Below are 23,018 nucleotides of genomic sequence, written 5' to 3'. Positions count from 1 at the left end.
AGAGGCCTAACACACACAGCAAATCAAAATACTAGAATTTCAGAATTGAGGATATCAAACGGAAATGATAGCGCACTGCCAGAATATACCAGCCAATCAGCATCTGTAAAACTATACCTATTCATCAAACATACCAGTGTATAGGGACAAGCCATCTATAATACCAGGGTGGTTAATCATAACACCACATGACCTAGAATCAGTACTGTGTCAAATACTATGTAAATGACTACTCATTCAGGGCAAACAACCTTGTAATAAAGCTGCTATAGAGAGTTACAAGCAGCGCATATAACTGAACAAGGGAAGAAATGTACATTCACAGAACAAGTGACTCAAAGTTGCAAACCCCAACCTAGTTAATAATATACAGCAAACTAATGGTAGAGCACCCATTAGCTGCTAAAAAGCCAAATCACTCTCAGGGCTCAGGTAAACCCAGAATTAGATAGTAGAGACGTATAGGAACTCACATCGGTGCTAAAGCCATCGTACCCTCAATTTGTATAACTAGCTAATTGCCCACCATCCTGCCATATTACAAGAGAGTCATCACATGCAATAGGGTTGAAGATCAATCAATAGGAAATAGAAAATTTAAATGAGCTGTAAACTGTGTTTAAGTCCCGATAATATGAAACGACCATGCTTCAGACAGGATCTACCGTTAACACCGAATGTGAACCGTGATAGTACGTAGGGCTTACAAACCAAGCACTAACAGGTAGTCTCCGGACATGAACAAATATAACGGAACACTAGCAAGCAGACCCAGACCCACTGCACGACACGATCCCTATTACACAGCGTTACGCTAATAATAGCAGAGATACCGATATCACTAAAAAACAGCTAGCAAGGTTAACCAATAAGCGAAACATAGACTCCTCAATAACTGGCTCCTCCATAACTAGCTAAAACCTGTGACAGCTAAGACAAAGATCCACTATCCGCACTGCAGTTACTGGCAAAACCTCTAGTCATAGCCCCCGTCAGGGGCCCCGATACTCACACACTAATAAAATTACACCATCGTTGTGGTGAAGCACCACCCTGCTGGAAGGGAGACCCCAGTGTACAGGCACAATGGCTAAAACAAACAGCCTGATACGATGCATCTAACCATATCATATGCCTGTAACAGCTAAGATTCAGAACTTACCATTAGCCGACTTTTGAGCCATAATCCCAGACGAGAAAATGGATATACAATGTATGGGCCGCCTGCTTCCCCTTAAATAGCGTCAATCACGTCACTGTGGGATTGATATCAGCTGTATACACTCCCACAGCTGTCAAACCCCAGATAGCTGTCTCAACTCAAAGCCCTAATGCTCATTCTCCATAACCACAGCACACAACACTAACCTACAGTTCAATAAACACAGTGAATCACACTATATAAGATGTGTGTAGAAACCGCCAGGCAGTGAAAACAAACTTATAGGTTAAAGCCACATAAACATCCAATTGGACAGTTTAACAAGTCCCCAATAAAAGATATGCAAAGCCCACTAGACTCCCCATGCTGTTGTATAAGATACGAGGAGCTAAGTAGTAAACCCAGAGGGCCACCTGGACAGACCTGTAGGAACTGGTTTGACATATAGTACGCATAACCCACCTGACGGACGACTAGCACCCAATAGGTAATACTCTGTGGCGGAACGCTCCACACAATTGGATGTTTATGTGGCTTTAACCTATAAGTTTGTAATGGTGTAATTTTATTAGTGTGAGAGTAACGGGGCCCCTGACGGATGTGTGACAAGAGGTTTTGCCAGTAACCGCAGTGCGGATAGCGGATCTTTGTCTTAGTTGTCACAGGTTTTAGCTAGTTGTGGAGGAGCCGGTTATTGAGGACCCTATGTTTCGCTTATTGGTTAACCTCACTAGCTGTTTTTTAATGATATCGGTATCTCTGCTATTATTAGCATAACTCTGTGTAATAGGGATCGCGTCGTGCAGTGGGTTCGGGTCTGTTTGCTAGTGTTCCGTTATATTTGTTCATGTCCGGAGACTACCTGTTAGAGCTTGGTTTGTAAGCCCTACGTACTATCATGGTTCACATTCGGTGTTAACGGTAGATACTGTCTGAAGCATGGTCGTTTCATATTATCGGGACTTAACACAGTTTACAGCTCATTTAAATCTTCTACTTTCCTATTGGTTGATCTTCAACCCTATTGCATGTGATGACTCTTGTAATATGGCTGGATGGTGGGCAATTAGCTAGTTATACAGATTGAGGGTACGATGGCTTTAGCGCCGATGTTGTGAGTTCCTATACATCTCTACTATCTAATTCTGGATTTACCTGAGCCCTGGTAGTGATTTGGCTTTTTAGCAGCTAATAGGTGCTCTACCATTAGTTTGCGGTATATTATTAACTAGGTTGGGGTTTGCAATTTTGAGTCACTTGTTCTGTGAATGTACATTTCTTCCCTTGTTCAGTTATATGCGCTGCTTGTAACTCTCTATAGCAGCTTTATTACAAGGTTGTTTGCCCTGAATGAGTAGTCATTTACATAGTATTTGACAGTACTGATTCTAGGTAATGTGGTGTTATGATTAACCACCCTGGTATTATAGATGGCTTGTCCCTATACACTGGTATGTTTGATGAATAGGTATAGTTTTACAGATGCCGATTGGCTGGTATATTCTGGCAGTGCGCTATCATTTCCGTTTGAAATCCGCAATTCTGTAATTCTAGTATTTTGATTTGCTGTGTGTGTTAGGCCTCTCGGCTGTATTTAGTTACAGTTTATCCATCAGTATTTTTAATCTGTATGTATGGTGCTGGGTGTTTCTGTTGTTTGTCATCACTGATCATATATTGAGTGTAAGATTTTCTTCTTTTGTTTTTTTCTAGATATGTTTTTGCCTTGAAGGAGACTCATATAGGAGCTGAAACGTTGACTATGACTTTCTGTAAATTAAATTCTTATACCCTCAGAATAAACAAATTTATAGTTTGAAACAAATATCCTGAGAGTGCCCTTCTTTACACATATATATATATATATATATATATATATATATATATACACACACACCTAATTTTAGTACAATATACAGCTGAGAGCTGGCTCTGAGGCCTTGGCTCTGAGATTCAAAGTGGCTCTGAATTATAAGTGGCCGAGTTAAGAACTGGAGTTAAATCCATAATGCTATCATCTAGAATGCTCTACTAACAACATGAAGCATCGTTCTAACTATTCATCATCTCATCTCTCCACAGGTATGCATTTCCTTCTCTGCATTTCTTGCCCTGGTTGTTATCCCACGTCCCTTTAATGTTTTTTCAATATACTGGTATGCATTTCCTTCTCTGCAGTGCATTTCTTGCCCTGGTTGTTATCCCACGTCCCTTTAATGTTTTTTCAATATACTGGTATGCATTTCCTTCTCTGCATTTCTTGCCCTGGTTGTTATCCCACATCCCTTTAATGTTTTTTCAATATACTGGTATGCATTTCCTTCTCTGCATTTCTTGCCCTGGTTGTTATCCCACGTCCCTTTAATGTTTTTTCAATATACTGGTATGCATTTCCTCTGATGTCTGAATTTATGAATTTTTCTGTATAATTGTTATCAGCTCCATTGTACAATTTCTGTGTGCATCCCCCAGCCATTTGACCACCCCCCATCTAATTTACAAGTGTGTAAATCCAGTCTACCTAACTAGTCTACTTGTAACACAGCTGCCTTGAATCAAATCATTCCAACCCTAATTTTACTTCTATATACAGCTGAGAGCTGGCTCTGAGATTCAAAGTGGCTCTGAATTATAAGTGGTCGAGTTAAGAACTGGAGTTTAGAAACTGGAGGGGAAACTGCAGACCCCACTAACAGGTAATCCTTACTAACTATACACCTGCACAATGCTCTCTATGTCCTTTCTGCTCTGTCTGTCTGCCATCTTCCTAAAACTCACTGCATGCCCTTATAACATCAATAATCCCCACACTATCCTTATCTCTCCCTCCCTTCTCTCATCCCCTATGCTGTCCTCTCATGAACTACTCTGTTTCCTTAGCAATACATGCCCATCTAACTCTCCTGTGTCTAGTCATACCCGCTCCTACAAGTCTCACTCTCACCTTCTGTCACTCTCACTGCTACTACTGCTTGCTTCTGGTGACATCTCTCCTAACCCTGGCCCTGCAGCAATCACCACACTCATACATTCTCGCTCAGTCCCCCACAATACAAACTCAAGGTCACGCGATCCCAACAATCTCATCTCCATTAACCCACAGCGCTTATCCTCTCTTTTCTTGTGCCCTCTGGAATGCACGCTCTGTCTGTAACAAACTTACAACTGTTCACGACCTGTTTGTTTCTAACGCTTTCAATCTTCTAGCAATTACTGAAACCTGGCTTTCTTACTCTGACACTGCTTCCATTGCTGCTCTAACGCATGGTGGTCTCCACTTTAGCCACACACCTAGGCCAGGTGAGAGACATGGTGGCGGTGTTGGAATCTTACTGTCCCCCTCCTGCTCCTATCAGCACCTCCATCCTCATCCATCTCTCTCCTTCTCCTCCTTTGAAGTCCATTGCATCCGCATTTTCTCCCCCCTCTCCCTCAAGGTGGCAGTTATCTATCGCCCCCCTGGACCAACCTCCCAATTCCTAGACAACTTTGCTGCCTGGCTTTCTCACTTTCTCTCTACAAATACACCTGCTCTAATCCTAGGGGACTTCAACATCCCCATTGATAACCCATCTACCCCTGCTGCCTCTAAACTTCTCTCACTCACAAACTCCTTTAGTCTTTCACAATCCACCCTATCCCCTACTCACCGTGACGGACACTCTCTTTATCTGGTATTCTCCTACCTCTGCTCCCCTTCTGATGTCACCTGTCGCCCATTTCCCATCTCAGACCACCATCTGCTCACCTATAACCTCAATGTACAGGCTAAACCTATTTCTACCCCCTGCCTCCGCACCTGTAGAAATCTGCACACTGTGGATCCTCTCCAACTTTCTAACCTTATTCAAAAATGCCTTACCCACACTTCCACGGTATCCTGCCCTGACCTTGCTACAAGCCACTATAACAATACTCTCTCCTCTGCACTCGACACCCTTGCTCCTCCACAAATACGGAAAGCCCCACGTCGTCAGCTCCAGCCCTGGCACTCTCAGCAAACACGTTATCTACAAAAATGCTCCCGTGCTGCTGAAAGTGCCTGGAGGAAATCCTGCTCTGAACCCGATTTCCTACACTATAAGTTCATTCTTTATTCTTACTCCTCTGCCCTTCACTTAGCCAAGAAAAACTACTTCTCTTCTCTCATATCTTCTCACTCCTCAAACCCTAAACATCTCTTCTCCACTTTCAACACTCTCCTCTATCCACCTGCCCCACCCCCCTCATAGTGCTCAAGACTTGGCAAACTACTTTTTCAACAAAACACTTACCATCAGAAGTAACATCCCACCACAAGACTGCAACCTTTCATCTCCGCCCCTGGTCACCCCCTCCAACAAGTGAGTTCCCTATTATCTTCCTCACACCTCACTACCTGCCCCCTTGACCCTATCCCTTCACATCTAATACCTTCTCTGTCCTCTACCCTCACCACAGCTCTTACTCATATATTCAACCGATCCCTTACTACTGGTTAATTTCCATCATCTACCGCCCCATATCACTACTTCCGCTAGCTTCTAAAGTCCTGGAAAAACTAGTTTTCGATCGCCTAACACACTTCCTATCCTCCAACTCATTGCTTGACCTCCTGCAATCTGGCTTCCGTCCCCAACACTCAGCTGAGACTGCCCTCACCAAGGTTACTAACGATCTTCTTTCTGCTAAAAACAATGGCAACTATTCTATACTTATCTTACTTGACCTGTCTGCTGCCTTTGACACTGTTGACCATCCCCTCCTCCTACAGACTCTCAGCTCCCTTGGGCTCTGTGACATTGCCCTCTCCTGGATTCACTCTTACCTCTCTAATAGGTCCTTTTCTGTCTCATTTGCTGGCAACTCATCCTCTCCATTGCCTCTGTCTGTTGGAGTACTTCAAGGCTCTGTTCTAGGCCCTCTACTCTTCTCTATTTATACTTCCTCACTGGGTAAAGTTATTAGTAGCCATGGCTTCAACTATCACCTCTATGCTGATGATACTCAGATCTACCTATCCACCCCTGCACTCTCTCCTTCTGTCCTTTCCCACATCAGCGACTGCTTATCTGGCATTTCTTCCTGGATGGCCTCTCACCACCTAAAAATCAACATGTCCAAGACTGAGCTTCTTCTAATTCCCCCAACTAATTTTACTCCAGTTTCTAACTTTACTATCACTGTCGGTGACACCACTATCTCCCCATCACCCCAAGTCCGCTGCCTAGGAGTTACACTTGACTCCAATCTGTCCTTCATACCCCACATCCAATCGCTCTCTTCATCCTGTTGCAACCACCTACGCAATATCTCCAAAATTCGTCCTTTTCTGAGTGCTAAAACAGCTAATCCATTCCCTAGTAATTTCCCGGCTTGACTACTGTAACACTCTCTCCCCCCTTCAATCCATCCTAAATGCCTCTGCTAGGCTAATCCACCTCTCCCAACGCTCTGTATCTGCCGCACCCCTCTGTGAGTCCCTTCACTGGCTCCCCATTCACAGCAAAATTCTCACTGTGACCTACAAAGTACTTAGCATGCAGCCCCCCCATACCTGTCCTCACTCATCAACAAATATACTCCAGCCCGTCCCCTAAGATCCAACAACGATCTACTCCTTGCCTCTTCTACCATCACCTCCTCTCATGCTAGACTACAGGACTTCTCGTGCGGCACCAACCCTCTGGAACGCACTTCCTCGAGCTGTCAGACTTTCCTCCAACCTCTCCTCCTTTAAACGCTCCCTAAAGACCTTCTTGTTCAGGGAAGTCTATAACCAAATCAGTAACTAATGTATTCCACTTGCCTAATAGTTGCCCTCATCTAACATCACACTAACATCATTCCCACCTTTGCAGTCCCCACCTCCTGTTTCTCACCCTCCTACCCATTTAGATTGTAAGTTCCCACGGGAACAGGGCTCCCAATTCCTCCTGTATTTGTTTGTTAAATTTTGTCTGGTGTCTCAAATTGTACTGTCCTTTTATCTTTGTTACCTATGAACAGTGCTGCGGAATCTGTTGGCACTTTATAAATAATAATAATAATAATATATATATATACACCCAAAATATTGGCACCCCTACATTTTTGTCAGATAATGCACCACTTCGCCCAGAAAATTGTTGCAATTACAAATGTTTAGCATTCGCATTTTTATTTATTTTGTTTGTATTGGTATGACACAAAAATGTAGAGAAAAAAAGCCAAATCTTCCATGAAAATGGACAGGACAAAATTGACACCTTCTCAAAATTGGAAGAAATAATTGCATCCCAAGTTTGTGATGCTCCTATAATTTGTAATTAAACTCACCTGTATCAATTAACAGGTGCTGACAATATAGAAATCCCACCGGCAACCAGTAAAAATGGTGAAAAATTGACTCAACCTTTCTGTTTTGTGTCTCTGTGTACCACACTGAGCATGGAGAAGAGAAAGAGCAGCAAAGAATTGTCTGAGGATTTGAGAACAAAAATTGTGGAAAGCATGGACAATCTCAAGGTTACAAGTCCATCTCCAGAGATTTTAATGTTCCTGTGTCCACTGTGCGCAACACTGTCAAGAAGTTTACAGCCCATGGCACTGTAGCTAATCTCCCTGGACGTGGACAAAAGAGAAAAAATGATCAAAGATTGAAACAAAGGATTGTTAGAATTGTGGATAAAGAACCTCGATCAACTTCCAGAAAAATTCAGGCTGACCTTCAGGCACAAGGTACAGCTCGCACTATACGTCACCATCTGAATGAAAAGGGACGCTATGGTAGGAGACCCAGGAGGACCCCACTGCTGATACAAAAACATAAAAAAGCCAAAACTTACCTGAGGAAGCCAAAATCCTTTTGGGAGAATGTGCTGTGGACAGACAAAACAAAATTACAGCTTTTTGGTAAAGCACTTCATTCTACTGTTTTCAGAAAAAGAAATTAGGCTTTTAAAGAAAAGAATACAGTCCCTACAGTCAAACATTGTAGAGGTTCACTGATGTTTTGTGGTTGCTTTGCTGCTTCAGGCACTGGGTGTCTTGACTGTGTGCCTGGCATTATGAAATCTGAAGACTACCAAAGAATTCTGCGGTGCAATGTATTCCCAAGTGTCAGAAAGTTGGGTCTCAGTCAGAGGTCATGGGTCTTACAGCAGGACAATGACCCAAAGCACACATCAAAAAGCACCCAGAAATGGTTTTAGACAAAATGCTGTAGACTGAGTACTGTACTGACCAGCAATGAGTCCAGATCTTAATCCCATAGAGCATCTTTGAAGAGATCTCAAAACAGCAGTTGAGAAACGGAACCCTTCCAATCTGAGAGACCTGGAGCAGTTGGAGAAAGAAGAGTGGTCCAAAATTCCAGAAAAGAGGTGTAAGTAACTCATTGATGGTTACAGGAAGCAATTTATTTCAGGTTTTTTTTCCCAAGGGATGTGCTACCAAATATGAAATTGAGGGGGCCAACAATTTGGTCCAGCCCATTTTGGAGCTTTGCATCGAATGTGTCAGATTTGGCTTTTTTTCCTCCACTTTTTTGTGTCATGCCAATACAACAAAAAATAAATAAACAAACAAGAGAATGCCTAAACATTTGTAATTGCAACAATTTTGTGGTCGAAGTGGTGCATTATTTGACAGATATGCAGGGGTGCCAATATTTTTGGCCATGACTGTATATATAATTTTACACACAGGTACCTGAAGTGCAGGTAATATATACATATACACTTGATTGTACATATGTAAGTGCAAACAGATACCGACGTGCAAGTATTCAAGTATTACATTTATATAGATGTAAGTATAAATGTGTATATATATATATATATATATATATATATATGTATATATATATATGTGTATATATATATATGTGTATATATATATATATATATATATATATATATATATATATATATATATATATATATATATATATATATATATATATATATATATATATATAATAAAAAAATGGATGGGTACTTGTATTCAGCTCTGAACACAACCAATAAATCAGTCAGTTTATAGTGGTGGGCAGGAGGAAAAATATATTTTTCTTAGTCAATTTATTTAGTACAAACAGTCTTATGGTACCTTTAATAGCCTTAATCACAATCGCTGCTGTAATAATAGAAAGTATTGCAAACTTATTCACACATCAGCCTGTCCTGTTCAGGGCCCTATCTTCCAACTGCGGGGTATACCATGTATGTGCCTTGGTTCAAGAGCGGAGCTGACCATGCTCCCTGAAGTCCAGATAACCACCAGACCCCTGAGAGCTTCGCTGCTCCTCTTCCAGGCTTCTCCCCTTGATTGGATGCCGTTATGGTAGTCCTGAGTCTAATGTGATTCCTCAATATTGCAGCAATTTCAATGAGCCATGTCCATTTCTGTGTGCTGTTTGTTCTGAACGGATATCCATTCCCTCTGTAAGCCAACTCACCTGACCACTATTGCACCTGTTTCCAACCAATTGCAGACAAATTGAGCCCAAAAAAGCAAATAAGGACAATGCCAGGTGTATGAGGATAAGTTAAACCAAAATCAAAAATTAACCGGCAAGAGTCCTATTAGCATTAAAAAAACAAAGCTTTATTTTACCAAGTTAAAAATGGTCAGCTAGGAGAGTCTGACATGTTTCGGCAAAAGGTGCCTTAGTCATAGACATGTCTCATTACTCATTCTTTTATTTTTTCTTCTTTTAACCAGGTTTACTAGGCAGTGTGTGTGTGTGTGTGTGTGTGTGTGGGGGGGGCGTTCATCAAGAGGGGGGCATCAAACTAGCCTATATGAGCCCCCCTCCTGTATGTGACAGGGGGCAGGGATTCTACATAGAGTACGCTGGATGGTCCACGGTAAGCGGATACAGCGATTGGCAACCGGCCTCCCAGTCATCGGAGATAGTTGTGATATCTTCAGGAGGGTTAGGTGAGTAATTCACTCTATATTCACTACAGTGACACAGATCACACAAACAACGTGCCCTGGACAACTATGGGTGAGAATAATATGCCTATATGACTAACCCTGCCTATACTAGCTTCTGCTTTATACGGACTGTTTTGTGAGTCACTGGGGGAGACTGCTATTTATTGCTGCTACCTTACTGCAACAACTGCTAATTACTAACCTGGGCTTACTGCTGTTGCTATAGACTGTTTATGATCCTATGAGAATTGGAGTCAAGCATAACTTACTTTGGAACATTCCTGCTGTGGTGTTATTAATACCGATCACTGAAGGCCTTTAACATATATTTTTTTTTTTGGGAGCTCCTAAGTAATTCTCCAAACAAGGGTACCCTTGGAGACACTTGTTATTATAAATATTCCTCTGCAGTGGAATTAAGTTATTTATACAGCTATAGTGGCTTTATCTTTACAAACATATTAATGTCTGTTGTATATTCAATTCTATATTAAAATTACCTGTTTTTGAGCATACCTGGGTGGTTTTCTTCTGATTTTATTATACAGATACTCGTTGACTTACGACCTATGCGACTTACGGCCATCCGTACTTACGACCATCGGTCGCACTGAGGGTGATGCTTATTTGCGTATGTGCGTAAAGGGGCAAGGCAGTGCTTGTGTGCGCAAAGGCGGTACTTACGACCATCGGTTGCAAAGGCGGTACTTACGACCATCGGTCGCACTGAGGGTGATGCTTATTTGCGTATGTGCATAAAGGCAAGGCAGTGCTTGTGTGCGCAAAGGCGGTGCTTGTGTGTGATGAGAAGTGACTGTAAGCAGCAGCCTTTGTATGGGTATCACCATGTCACAGTCCAAAAGGCCGGTACCGTGTAGTGGCAAAGAAGCTACAAAGAAGAGGAAAGCTCTTGACTTGGAGTTAAAAATGAAAGTGATAAAGCAGTATGACGAAGGTAAAAAAGTGAATGCGATTGCCCGTGATATGAAACTGTCACATTCCACAGTTTCCACAATCATTAAGGACAAGGAACGCATACGTGAAGCTGTAAAAGGTTCCGCACCACTGAAATCAACAATAATAACAAAACATTGTCAAGGGCCCATTCACGAAATGGAGAAATTATTAATGTTGTGGATAGAAGATCAAATACAAAAACGTACACCCATAAGCCTTCTAACAATTCAGATTAAGGCTAAAAGTTTGTTTGAGACTTTAAAGGAGAAAGCTGGTGAGGATTACAAAGAGAATTTCCAGGCAAGCACTGGATGGTTTAAACCTTTTAGAAGAAGATTCAGTCTGCATAATGTGCGGGTTTCAGGAGAAGCAGCAAGTGCAGATTCAGAAGCCGCTGCAAAGTTCATTCACACTTTGGATGAATTAATCCAAGAGGGAGGGTATTTACCTGAGGGTCTGTTCTGGAAACGGATGCCAGAGCGCACATACATTCACCAAGAATCAAAAACCATGCCAGGATTTAAAGCATTTTTAAGGATCGGGTAAGCTTGTTACTTGGAGGAAACGTTGTTGGTTTTAAGCTTAAGCCATTTCTTATCTATCGCTCAGAAAACCCACGTGCATTTAAAAACATTAATAAGCACACGCTGCCTGTGTATTACCGGTCAAATGCTAAATCGTGGATGACTCAGGCATTGTTCACAGACTGGTTTGTTAACTGTTTCATTCCCCAAGTTCATGAATATTGCTTAGGGAAAGTAATCCAGTTCAAAATTTTAATGATTTTAGACAACGCACCTGGACATCCACCACACCTGGGTGACCTTAATCCTGATGTAAAAGTGGTTTATATGCCACCCAACACAACACCACTCATTCAACCGATGGACCAAGGGGCAATTGCCACGTTTAAAGCATACTACCTAAGATCTACATTCTCCCAAGCCACAGCTGCTACAGATGCTGATGATGACATAACATTGCATGATTTTTGGAAAAGTTATAACATTCTTCAGTGCATAAAAAATATTGCAGCAGCGTGGGAGGATGTAAGAGAATAGTGCATGAATGGAATTTGGAAGAAGTGCCTAAAACGATATGTGACCAGATTTGAGAGATTTGAAACAGAGGAAGAGCTCGATGAAATTCGAGAAAACATTGTGAGACTTGCAAACAATCTTGAAGATGTAGAAGAGCTGTTAGATTATGAGTCAAAAGAACTTTCAAATGAAGATCTAATAGAACTGGAAGAAGAGAGTTGCAGAGGAAAATAGGAGAGAGGAAGAAGACAAAGAAGAAGAAGAGCTCTCTTGCAATTTGTATGATTAAATATATACATATATTTAAAATTGCTGCCCATCGCTGCGCAATTTACCTTCTTCTCTGACGGCATGAGAATGAGGCTCCCATTGGAGCCTATGAAAGCGTGCTCTTGTAAGCGCAATGCTTCCATGCAATTGCACCTCACTTGTAATACCAAAGCATCATTAGCGTGCGCTGGTATTACTCAGTTGAGCGCAAATATCGATTTCGCAATATTTTGCTCTCAAATTATAATCTAGCCCTGTGTGTGTGTAAGAGACTGTGAGGTTATCACCATAAGGCTACGTGAACAAACTGCAAAGCTGCAGTATAAGTGGTAACACGCAGGATCTCCTGAAACTCTATACATTAAATGCCCTGGTGACTCGATGGTAGAACTTTTATTAAAAGTGGTGTATTATTATTAATAATAGAGATGTAGGAGTAAAAGTTCTGTTGTATGGTGTCGTATTTCTTGATAATGTACCTCCGAAACTCAGTATTTTAGAGCTTCTCCAGCTGTCCCCAGATTGGCTGCTTTTTATCTTTTTCATATTTTGAACTGTAGGTGGTACAGCCAACGAGAACCTTTCTTGCATTATAATGCTATCTCCTGAGAAGAGTGCACCCCATTACCAACCCACACAAGTACAGTCTTAACAGAAATCCTGTCTCTGGCTGCAACACTCATAAGTAGAGTACTATTATATTCCTTAACTTTTGTACTAAAATTTATGTTATATACAGATAAATACTAGTATGTTACAGCTGAAGAACCTACTAAATAACTGTTTTAATCTGTATCCTTATTTATCATTAGTCAAGCTCAGAGATCTAGCGGTGGTGTGTATTGTGTCTGTAAAGATTTAAAGGTACATTCCAGGCAAAATGGTAGTCCATGTGGATGCATTTCAGTTTCGAATAGAAGCATTATTTTAAATATACATATATTAGCAAAAATATTTATAATAAAAGCTACAACTGTTTCAAAAGTTTATTTAAGTATGCACCGTGCACCAGCACTTTAAACACATTACTTGCTCAGAGAGCCTAAAGTGCTTGTACCATCTGGTAATGACTGAATTTGTTAACTGCTAACATGATACAAGCCCCACTAGCACTCTTAGTAGCTGCAGTATTTAAAATGCTGGTGCACTGAGAATATCTAGCTATGCTTCACATGCACAGAAAAATACTAACACTAAAACAGTGAAAGCTTTTACTAGAAGCATTTGTACTATTACATGTATATTGCAAATATGTTTCTATTCAAAGATGTATTTCATCTATGTGCATTTAAATTTTGACCGGAATGTCCCTCTAAGCTTAAAGGGATATGAAACCCAAACATTTTCTTTAATGAATCAGATTGAAAATACAATTTTAAAAAAACTTTCCAATTTGCTTCTATTATTAACTTTGCTTTGTTCTTGTGTTATTCTTTGTTGAAGAGATATCTAGATAGGTAGCATGCACATGTCTAGAGCACTAAATTGCAGGAAATAGTGCTGCCATCTAGTGCTCTAATTTATCACATTGCTGAAAAACTGCTGTACATAGCATCTCAATGACGAAACCGGCTTCCTCCAATCACAACATGGCCTCACGAGATGGACGCTCTGGGGTGCACGCCATGATTGGAGGAAGCCGGTTTTGTCATTGCTGAAGCAAGTACAGAGTAGCTACGTACGGAGGTTTGCTGGTCCAGGTTTGCTAAAGAAAAAGGTATTTTTTTTTTTTTTTAAAACTGCAATCATCGCACAAATGGTTGTAAATGCTTCCCCTTTGTTCAGAAATAGTAGACATATGTGGCTTTGGCATTGGTTTTTGGTAATTAGAAGGCCGCTAAACACCACGTGTACTAAAGTTAAATAAACACAGTAACCCTAGATGATCGTTTCGGCCTTCATTGGGCCTCGTCAGTGAGGTGTAGCCATATTCCTCTAAGCACACTGAGCATGGAGTCCACGTCTGGTTGCCCCTTTTTCCCTTAGGGAGACTAAATACATACAGAGAGAAATGCACTCACAGGAACGAACAACAAGTTCAATACCATTGTTAGCCTGTTCTATGGCGATTTACCACCTGAGTGCAACATACATATACATACATACACACCCACATATACAGTGTTCCCCCCAGGGCCTATTTATATGAAGTATAAAATAATTCATGCAGAAAGCTCCTTCATTTGTTTCAATTGTTCGCTTCACTGCGCTGCTCAGGCAGCCCACGGAAGAATGACGTTTTGCTTGAGAAGTGACGTATTCACCTCTTAGCCAATAGCCGTGCGGGAAATCCTGCACGCGCACACTTTTTGCTAAGAGGTGGAAATGTCACCTCTTAGCAAAACAGCGTTCTGCAGTGGGCTACCTGAGCAGCTCAGCGCGGCAAACGCTTGAAACGAATAAAGTAGCTTTCTGCATGAAATATTGTATACCTTCATGACTGAAAGTCCCCTTTATTGTTCCAATGGTCAATCCTAACGTTTCACAAACGGTAGGATTGACTTTCACTTTAAAGGGACATTAAACACTAAATAAATACTAGATAGAATGATGCATTTAAAGAAAAGATTAGTCTGAGAATAACTTGTAGATGAATTTTTTTAAAGTTTAATTAGCTGTTTTGTTTTAATATTGACAAAATAAATGTACAGTTTTAGTGTGTATAAAACAATGGGAGCTGCCATGTTGTAACTTAGGTTACCTTCAGAGCTGTGGCCAATTAGGGACAGTTATAAATATGTCACAAGTTAAATAATAGAAGTAAAATGGAAAAAAAAAATAACATGCTCTTAATCTTGAAAGAAAAAGTTTGGGTTTCATGTCCCTTTTAAAGCAGTTAAAAGTTGGCTTTAAACTAAGTTAAAATGTATCTTTGTAATTGTACCCAATTTATGCCTAAGGTACAATTGCTCTCTGTCAACTCCAACAGAAATATCTCATTTCTAGGACAAATAAAAAAACTTTGAAAAATAGCTCCATCCAACATATCCTAAATGCAATCTCTAAAACATTATCTTCATAATAAATTATAGAAAAAGTATGGTATTGTATACTTTGTTCAGCAAAGTAAAATAAAACTTTTCTGTGTATATTTGAATAAGAAAAACAACATAAAGAACATCCAGTAGAGAAATGAGAATTAGAAAATGACCTATTAATAATTCAACAGATCGGCATAAATAACTGATTTAATTTAAACGTGAACGATTAAGTAGTAAAAGGATCTGAAGATTCCACAGTCAGGGTACAAAAGTCACAACAATGGAATAGTGCAGTAATGTCTAGTCCTCAACTACTGCATCAAAAATAATAAAAACACAAATTAAAAAGTAGTGTATAAAAAGTTTCTTGCCACAGATCCACATCAGTAATACTATATATATATATACAAATTTAGCCAGCAGTTACAGATCATATGAACAATTAGATAACAATACCTATTTAAGCTCTACAATAAACTTTTAACCTGAGGGCAGACATTAAATAAACCACAATGCAAACCACCCTATTTTCCCTACCTCATCATGGGTTTCCACGTCACTGTGATTTCCTCTTTTTGGAATTGTATTTTCACTGTTGCTGTTCTCATTATTACTTTTTCCTGAAGCTGCTGACATTTTTCTGTATCCACAACAAAAACTGTAGTTTTTAATAAATTGTGTCTGCTGCTATACAGAGAGGATCTTATAAAGAGGAAGCTGGACTTCCTACGGAGAGCCGTGCATCTGTGTGAGGTTACTATGCAGCAGCCGCCTCGCTTGCACAGAGCAAGTTCCCCTCCTGCAGGGAGAAGCCTGGATCTAGCAGTGGTCATGTGATGGAACGGAAACAGCTAAGCAGGAATTTGGGGAAAGCTCACATTTCACTTTCCTCACAATTTTTTTTAAAATTCGTTTTGTATAATATATTTTACAGTAATAACATGCGGTTTTTGCACATCAGCAAAAATCTTGTTTATATTATTACCAAAAAGAAGAAGAAGAAATGAAGAGCGCTAAGAAATGTTGAAAGTAAACTAAAATGGAATGAAAGTTCTTCCACGGGTTATTCACAAAGAAGTTAACTGGAAACAGCCGAATTGGAGCTCTATTAATTCGGCTGCAATTCATGTGCAAATCATTACTTGGTGAAAAACACAAGATTTAAATCTAGTTGTCAGACAGATTTTGTGAATTTCTTATTAATTGGCAAACGGTCTGATTTTTACATTCCCCTCCATTTGTTTGCTTAGAATTTTTAGTAAAATAATAATTTTAAGAAGTAATAATACAATTATTATTAATAATTCTGAATACATTTCTAAATAATGAGAGAGTTAACAGATTGTAATCTCTAGGGTGCCACAAATAGATAAAGAAATCACACGTTTAGTACTAAACTAATTATATGTGAAACAATGTTAATAATTTCAAAGCAGAGAGCGCATGGAAACATTTTAAACATTTATTTTTTGTTCTCCAAGAATAATCAGACATTTTTTTGGTGAAATGTTTGCAGTCCTGAATCTTAAAGGGACTTTAAAGTCAAAATTAAATTTAAATGGATTGAATATAGATCAAGAAGTTTAAAAACAACTTTCCAATTGACTTCTATTATTACATTTGCTTTGTTCTCTTTTAATCATTTGTTAAAAAATAAAGCTAGGTAGGCTGATAAGGAACTCAGGAACGTCCACATATCTTTAGCAGTCTATAGGAGCAGTGTTTGCAACTAGCTAGCTATACCATTGCTTTAAACATTGTTGGAAATGCTGCTGTCAGATGGCTAAAGACTGATCACTCCAGACCAGAGCTTACCTAGGATTACTCTTTAAGAAAAGATACCCTGAGAACTAAGCAAAATTGATCATAGAAGTAATTTCTAAAGTTGTTTAAAACTTAATTATCTATCCCATTTAAGTTTACTTATGACTTGACTGTCCATTTAAAGGGATATGAAAGTAATTTGTGTTACTTTTGAGATTATTTTTTTTAAATGTATTTTTTTAATGGCTGATCCTGACCTGAATAAAATACTTTTTGGCTTCATGCTTGATGAGGTGTCTGTCCATCATTAGAAATAAGGGAGTTGTTCTTATCAGCTATTGAACAATAAATTCCTGGGATGTGTTGTGGATAAACAAACATATTATTTTACATATTATTATACATGCATTTGCAAAAATGCTTCTAATAAAACGTATCACTGTTTTAGGGTTAACATTTTCCTCTGCACATGCATGGGAAGCATAGATAGATATTGTCAGTGCACCAGTATTTTAAATACTACAGCTGCTCAGAGCACCAGTGGGACTGGTATCATGTCAGCAATAACAAAATAAGTCATTATCAGATGATACAAACATCTTAAGCTCCCTGAGCAAGTGCTGGTGCATACTTAAATACACTTGCTGATGCACGGTGCATACTTAAATAAACTTTTAAAAACAGCTATTGCTTTTATTAGAAGGATTTTTGCTAATACATTTATATTACAAAAATACTTCTATTCAAAACCGAAATTCCAATTTTGTCTGGAGTGTCCCTTTAAGTTTTCACACATACACACCACCGCCAGATCTCTGAGCTTGACTACTGAGGCATGGGCCCTCACAGGATATGTGCGTATGCCACTGGAAAACAGTAATTACTTTTACTAGAAGCTTTTCTGCTAATGGAAGTTTATTGTAAAATGCTTCTATTTAAAATTGAAATGCAGCCATGCACATTTTAATTTAGATCTTTCTATCCCTATAAACAGCTTTTACTTGCATTAAAGGGACACTGTACCCAATTTTTTTCTTTCGTGATTTTGATAGAGCATGACATTTTAAGCAACTTTCTAATTTACTACTATTATCAAATTTTCTTCATTCTCTTGGTATCTTTATTTGAAATGCAAGAAAGTAAGTTTAGATGCTGGCCCATTTTTGATGATCAACCTGGGTTGTTCTTGCTGATTGGTGGATAAACTCATCCACCAATAAAAAAGTGCTGTCCATAGTTCTGAATAAAAAAAAGCTTAGATGTCTTCTTTTTAAAATAAAGATAGCAAGAGAACGAAGAAAAATTGATAATAGGAATAAATTAGAAAGGGGCTTAAAATTGCATGCTCTATCTGAATCATGAAAGAAAAAATTTGGGTTCAGTGTCCCTTTAAATGTAATTCATTTCTTTCAAAAAGGACAATAAAGAATTATACCACTGATTACAAACAACATTCCAAGATTACACATCTGGGTCTAGTAGTATGGGAGCAATCACTTCCTTTAATGCCAAGGGTTAAATTGTTTTGCTGGGATAATCAAGATATCTAAAACCATGATGAAATCATTAGTGGGGCAGTGTACTGTAAAACTGGTTTCCAATTACTTGTTATACCAGCAGCAGAGTATATAATGTATGATAAATTGCTCCTTTAGTAACTAAATAGCTGGTTTTGCTCTTTGACACCATTACCCATTAAAATTGACTGAGCTTGCAGATAAATCAAAATCTACTTATTTTATAACTCGCTTATACACACAAATGCTTCCTTTTCAGTATAGGTGTGGATACCCCACAAAATAACTATTTCAAATGCTAAAATAAAGATGATTTGTAAGCAATTTAATACATTACAGCAGGTACCATGGATAACTGGGTACAAATAGGATACAGTTTTGCAGTACTCTGTCCCTTTAAAGGGACACAAACCCACAAATTATTATATTTTTTTGTAAAGCTCCTACAGATTATGTATCTTTATTTGAAAAGTAGGAATGCAATCTTAGGAGCTGGCCCATTTTTGGTTCAACACTTGGGTAGCGCTTGCTGATTGGTGGCTAAATATAACCACCAATCAGCAAGCACTACCCAGGGTGCTAAACCAAAAAAGGTCCGGCTCCTAAGCGTACATTCCTGTTTTCTCAAATAAAGAAACCAAGAGAATGAAGAAAAAATGATAATAAAAGTAAATTAGAAAGTTGCTTAAAATTGCATGCGCTATCTGAATCATGAAAGAAATAATTTGGGTTTCATATCCCTTTAACAGATGCTCTGTACAAAGCACCTAATTTTAACCACAAATCACACAAACCCCACCCGTTTTAAACTCAACCCAAACAATAGACATGAACGTAAAGGGGCATGAAACCCAAACATTTTAAACATCATTCTAATTTAAAGGGACAGTCTAGTCCAAAATAAACTTTCATGATTCAGATAGGGCATGTAATTTTAAACAACTTTCTAATTTACTTTTATCACCAATTTTGCTTTGTTCTCTTGGTATTCCTAGTTGCAAACTAAACCTAAGAGGTTCCTTTCCTAATTTCTTAGACCTTGAAGACCGCCACTTATTTTAAAGCATTTTGACAGTTTTTCACCACTAGAGGGTGTTAGTTTGTGTCATATAGATAACACTGTGCTAATGCACTGATTGGCTGAAATGCAAGTCTATCATAAGAACTGAAATAAGGGGGCAGTTTGCAGAGGCTTAGATACAAGGTAATCACAGAGGTAAAAAGTGTATTGATATAACTGTGTTAGTTATGCAAAACTAGGGAATGGGTAATAAAGGGATTATCTATCTTTCAAAACAATAAAAAATCCTGGTGTAGACTGTCCCTTTAAGTCTAATATAAAATTTTAGCAGTTAGGCTGCTGAGGCCAACAAACAGGTTTTTATCAAAACAAATGATGAAATTGTAATCACTGTAGCAACATGTAGGTTTAGGGGTTATTATCATAAGGGCTAACTAGTGTTGGGGGTTTATTGCGATGGGGGTTGTGGTGGTTAAAGGTTCAATAGAGTAGGGATTGTAATGGGTTGTGGTAGTTTCGGGATAAATAGCATAAGGATTTATATAGTGTAGACGGTTTATTGCAATGGGGGTTGTGGCAATTTATTAGTTAAAGGGACACTGTGCCCAAATTTTTTCTTTTGTGATTCAGATAGAGCATGACATTTTAAGCAACTTTCTAATTTACTCCTATTATCAAATTTTCTTCATTCTCTTGGTATCTTTATTTGAACTGCAAGAATGTAAGTTTAGATGTCGGCCCATTTTTGGTGAACAACCTGGGTTGTCCATGCTGATTGGTGGATAAATTCATCCACCAATGAAAAAGTGCTGTCCAGAGTACTGAAACAAACAAAAAACTTAGATGCCTTCTTTTTCAAATAAAGATAGCAAGAGAACAAAGAAAAATTGCTAAAAGGAGTAAATTAGAAAGTTGCTTAAAATTGCCTGCTCTATCTGAATCACAAAAGAAAAAAATTGGGTTCAGTGTCCCTTTAACTAGTGTTGGGGGCTTATTGCGATGGCAGTTTAGGGGTTGATAGAGAAGGGGTTAAATTATAATGGGTTTGTAGTGGTTTAGGGGATAATAGCATGGGGTTAAATAGTGTAGTGGGTTTATTGTAATGGGGGTTGTGGCAGTATAGGGGTTAATAGTGTAGGGGTTTATTGTGATGGGGGCTGTGTCGGTTTAGGGTTTAATAGCATAGTGTGTTGTGATGTAGTGTAAGATAATGTAGAAAGAAAGGCAGGCACTATGCACTAATGGTATGCAAATAAAAAATGTCCAACATTTATTGAAGATGTACACGGTAAATACCAATCCAAAAAGTACAAATACAAAGCGGAACAGTTCATCAAGGAGGCATACATACAAAGTGGTGTGGACAGAGGCAGATGTCTGACGCGTTTCATGCCCCCTACAGGCGCTTACTCATAGACCTAATACATGAATAGCACAGGATGTGCTATATATACCCTAACCAATTAAAATTAACCCTTGTGTGTCCTAATATAACTAAAAACAAGGAAACTGGGAAAATGGTTATGTCTGAATACTTAAATAAGTATATTACATGTATAAACTAACAGTTTTGTATGACAAACTGAAATAACACAAACAAAGCCATATTAGAATCCTGATACATAAGAAATAATAAACAATAATATGTTGTGACCAATAAACTCACTAATGATGAAAACAACAAAATAATTACACCAAAATTAATTCTTAACACATAATAAACTTAGAATAAATGGGTAATTATCCATCTGAGTGTGCTATAGAGTATCATAATAAATAAATGATATATATGAATAGCTAAATTGAACAACAAAATTGAACAACAAAGTTAAACAACAGAGTTAAATAACAAAAGCATTCAATACACCTGCTTGATAATAATAGGGGATAGAACTACACAAATGGTTAATAGGTAATAGAAAGAGGTGCGCCCAATATATGCTACTCCTAAAAAAAATTTAAATTATAGTAAGATTGTAAAAATAACAGAAATATATATATATAGTGAAACCAATGACGTTAAATATGTACGATATACAATATATACTTAAACAAAGTCCTTAATAATGTGTAAACAATCGTCCATAGATGCAAAATGTGTCACCACAAACGGAGGTCCAGAGAATATGAGGGGGCAGGGGGACTCCAAATGGATAGCAGCTCTCTCCACAATATGCGATGATAATAAACCTTCGTCCTGGAAAGACAAAAGAAGAGGCGCTCTGGTGCAGATAAACCTAACAAAATGCAAAATCTTCCACTGTGGTGATAACTATGTACTCACAAAGATGTTTGCACCTCTAGTGCAATAATACACAAGCCGAAGCTTCAGAGCCGCTCGGCTGACTCTTACTCTCCCGGTCTGCTCCTGGTAATGGTCACGCCCCTATGTGAGGTAAAAAAACAGGACAACCTTGGTGCAGATTACCCCGACCAATGTCGGACAAACAACAGTAAGCTGAGAATATTTTACTCACAAACGTGTGTGCACCATCAGTGCAATATCTAGCAGACCGAAACTTTAGAGCCGTTCGGCTGACTCTCTCCAGGTATAACAGCTGCTTTGCGGGTTGCAGGATCGATATTCAGGGCTGGCTGCCAAACTCGGATACAACGCTGCTCCAAGATAAACTAAAGTACTCTAGAGCTCGTATCACACCAATAGAAGTTGAAGTGCTATTGGTATGCTATAGAGGAGGCTTCAGGTGATAAAATAGTTTCCAAACAAGGTAGAACAATAATATATCTTTTATTAAAAACTTTAAAATACTTTGCTACGCGTTTCTCGGCTACAAGCCATTTCATCAGGCTACATAAATTTGTGAACTACCTTGCTGTCTTAAAAAGGCTGAACTAGCCAATAAGAAATGAATAAACATTACACACCCACATCGCACATGTGCATCAATTAGGTTAAAGAATTGCCTATTGCAAGTCATATTGTTGATAATACATTGATATATAAAAAAACATGTAACATTTAAAACGATACCTAACGGGCTACAATAATAACAACATTCCTTTTGGTTTACATATGATACGCTATTGTAAAGATTATACACAATTTTGTGCACAAAGGAAAAAAAGCTTTAAACTTGAATAATATCTCTCATACGATGTATATGGGGTCCCTTACACTGAATAACACCATTAAAATAATATAATTTGATTTTCTACTCAAAGGATATAAATGATAATGTACTATAACTCAAATGGATGGTAGGTCAATATCATATTGCTTACGTAGAGTACTTTAGTTTATATTGGAGCAGCGTTGTATCCGAGTTTGGCAGCCAGCCCTGAATATCGATCCTGCAACCCGCAAAGCAGCTGTTACACCTGGAGAGAGTCAGCCGAACGGCTCTAAAGTTTCGGTCTGCTCGATATTGCACTGATAGTGCA

At 38.8% G+C, this 23,018-nt stretch overlaps 1 protein-coding gene across 1 annotated transcript in view; it reads right to left on the bottom strand.

Annotated features, from left to right (window-relative positions):
- LOC128657571 (two pore calcium channel protein 1) overlaps window positions 1–16,084 on the bottom strand; it is a 291,641-nt gene extending 275,557 nt beyond the window's left edge. Inside the window, exon 1 of the mRNA XM_053711945.1 lies at window positions 15,852–16,084. Coding sequence (XP_053567920.1) covers window positions 15,852–15,950 — 99 coding nt within the window. The 5' untranslated portion in view covers window positions 15,951–16,084. The remainder of the gene's footprint in view (window positions 1–15,851) is intronic.
- Window positions 16,085–23,018: the final 6,934 nt, after the last annotated feature.

Source organism: Bombina bombina, chromosome 4 (genome assembly GCF_027579735.1).
Source record: "Bombina bombina isolate aBomBom1 chromosome 4, aBomBom1.pri, whole genome shotgun sequence".
Taxonomy (NCBI): Eukaryota; Metazoa; Chordata; class Amphibia; order Anura; family Bombinatoridae; genus Bombina; species Bombina bombina.
The sequence above is the reverse complement of the archived record's forward strand: the minus strand, read 5'-3'. Positions and strand labels throughout refer to the sequence as shown.